At 43.6% G+C, this 2105-nt stretch overlaps 1 protein-coding gene across 1 annotated transcript in view; it reads left to right on the forward strand.

Annotated features, from left to right (window-relative positions):
- The window catches only part of LOC122762364 (dihydropyrimidinase-related protein 2-like), an 8621-nt gene extending 7390 nt beyond the window's left edge, over window positions 1-1231 (forward strand). Inside the window, exons 12-13 of the mRNA XM_044017561.1 lie at window positions 1-9; window positions 375-1231. The exon at window positions 1-9 is cut by the window's left edge and continues 157 nt beyond it. Coding sequence (XP_043873496.1) covers window positions 1-9; window positions 375-466 — 101 coding nt within the window. The 3' untranslated portion in view covers window positions 467-1231. The remainder of the gene's footprint in view (window positions 10-374) is intronic.
- Window positions 1232-2105: the final 874 nt, after the last annotated feature.

A 2105-nucleotide genomic window follows, 5' to 3' on the forward strand; every position in this document is an offset into this window, starting at 1 on the left:
GTCTGTCCGGTCAGTGAAACACGTGACCACGAGTTCACACGTTCACACGTTCATATTTCAGTCATTGACTCAAAGCACCTCAGACTCTCCTGATGTTTCTACAACATAGATCTTCTCAGTTATTGTTATTATTATTGTTAGAAACAGGGATTATAGAGGTATGTAAATCTTTAACTTACTGTACGTTTATAACTGCAAACAAACAATGATCGAAGATAACATGAAATAAAGTTTCTTTCTTTATAATCTATAGATTATACACATATATATAAATGATCTATAGATTATGTAATCTAATGTGTGAGGCCTATGTGAGGAAGAGGAGGAGGATGAAACTCTGCGTTAAATCTTCTTCCTCGGTCATTCTCTCTCAGGCGCTCAAGTCGACGACAACATTCCTCGCCGAAACACGCAGCGCATCGTGGCGCCACCTGGTGGTAAGGCCAACATCACCAGCCTCGGTTAGAGCTCCGCCCTCTGGCCACTGAGGAGGAGGCGGAGAGAGCTGAACCCAGTTTCTGCTGCAACCTGACCGGACCCACCGGACCACCGGTCAGCCTCCATCTTTAACTTCCTCCTCTGCTGCTGTTTTCACACACACACCCACTGTCCTCATGTCCTCATGTCCTCCAGAGGACACTGCTAGAAACAAAAGGAAAAAAAAAAATCAAGTCTGCCTCATAATGAAAAAAGAGAAAAAAAAATGGCCGCACTCTTTATTTGAGCACTTTTGACAACATGTTTTTTTTAAAACTGTATTTTTGGATGTTTTACTGTTGTTTTAATGGAGGGGGCGGAGCCTAAACTGAAGCGATGCCGTTAAGAAAAGAACATAATCTTATATTTGTATTTTCCTCATAATTTAAATGTAGCTTGAGTTTATATCCACTCTTGTTATTTACTTTTTTTTGTTTTTGAATCTGTTAATCTGTTAATCTGTCTGTGACACACACACACACACACACACACACCGCTGCTGTTGTTGATGAGTCGTCAGGACTCGGGCAGGTTGTAAATGGAGCTTCATCTGCGAGCGTTAAGTGTGAGGATTAACAGATTAACGGATTAACGGTGACTTTGCTTCATCGCTTCTTAACAACATCGTGTTTCACGCGCCGCTCGCCGCGCAGCCGCAGGATTTTCACACAGACTCTGTTTTTGTGCCTGAACCTCTGAAGTTTTGTCTCTTTGTTGAAGTGAGTGAAGGATTAAAATAGTCAGGATTAACCGATTCAAAGGTGCCAGAGTCCGTGCTTTCGTCCGGGCCTCCGTCCTCCGCGGGTGGGCGGAGTCTGTGTGGAGACGAAAAACGCTCGATATGTTGAAATGTAATAATGTTTTAGAGTTTTTTTTCTCTTTAACTTGTTGTCAAACTGCTTTTTAACACACACACACACACACACACACACACACGCACACACAGCCTCTGACCCTAACTGGAATCATCACAACTAAAAACCTAACCCTGAAACCAGGTCTTAACCCTGAAACCAGGTCTTAACCCTGAATTGTTCTGCTTCTCATTCTAACAACACGTTCATCATAATAATCGTCATTAAACTGTCGCCTCAGTGTTGTATTAAGTCACTGTGAGCACAGATGTTTGCAGCGCCCCCTGCTGTCGTCTTCATGTCTCTCACAGATTTATACAAACCTTCATCTGTGTGTCTCTGTGTTTGCATCTTTACCCACAATCCTCTCTGTCTCTATAGTCTGATTTATCACAATGTTGGAGGTTATTTAAGGAGGCGTGGTCTCCATGGCAACGTCTCACAACAACAGGGTCCGTCAGGACGAGGACGTTTGTCTTCAGAAAAACTTCACACAAACAAAATTCACTTACTCACTAAAGGTTCTGGTTTTCATCTGTCTCTCTCTCTCTGTCTGGCTCTCTCTCTCTGTCTCTCTCTCTCTCTGTCTCTCTCTCTCTGTCTGGCTCTTTTTTTCATTGTTTCTGGCTGTTGCCATGGCGACAGACCCTTCCACCTCTCACCCCACACTCTGGGGTTCTGCCTTTTGTTTGTCATGGCAACGATTGTCAGACTCTGGTGGTTGCCGTCAGCAACCTGCTCTGACCTGGTGCTATTACTACATACACACACACA

This window comes from Solea senegalensis, unplaced genomic scaffold (assembly GCF_019176455.1).
Source record: "Solea senegalensis isolate Sse05_10M unplaced genomic scaffold, IFAPA_SoseM_1 scf7180000015591, whole genome shotgun sequence".
Taxonomy (NCBI): Eukaryota; Metazoa; Chordata; class Actinopteri; order Pleuronectiformes; family Soleidae; genus Solea; species Solea senegalensis.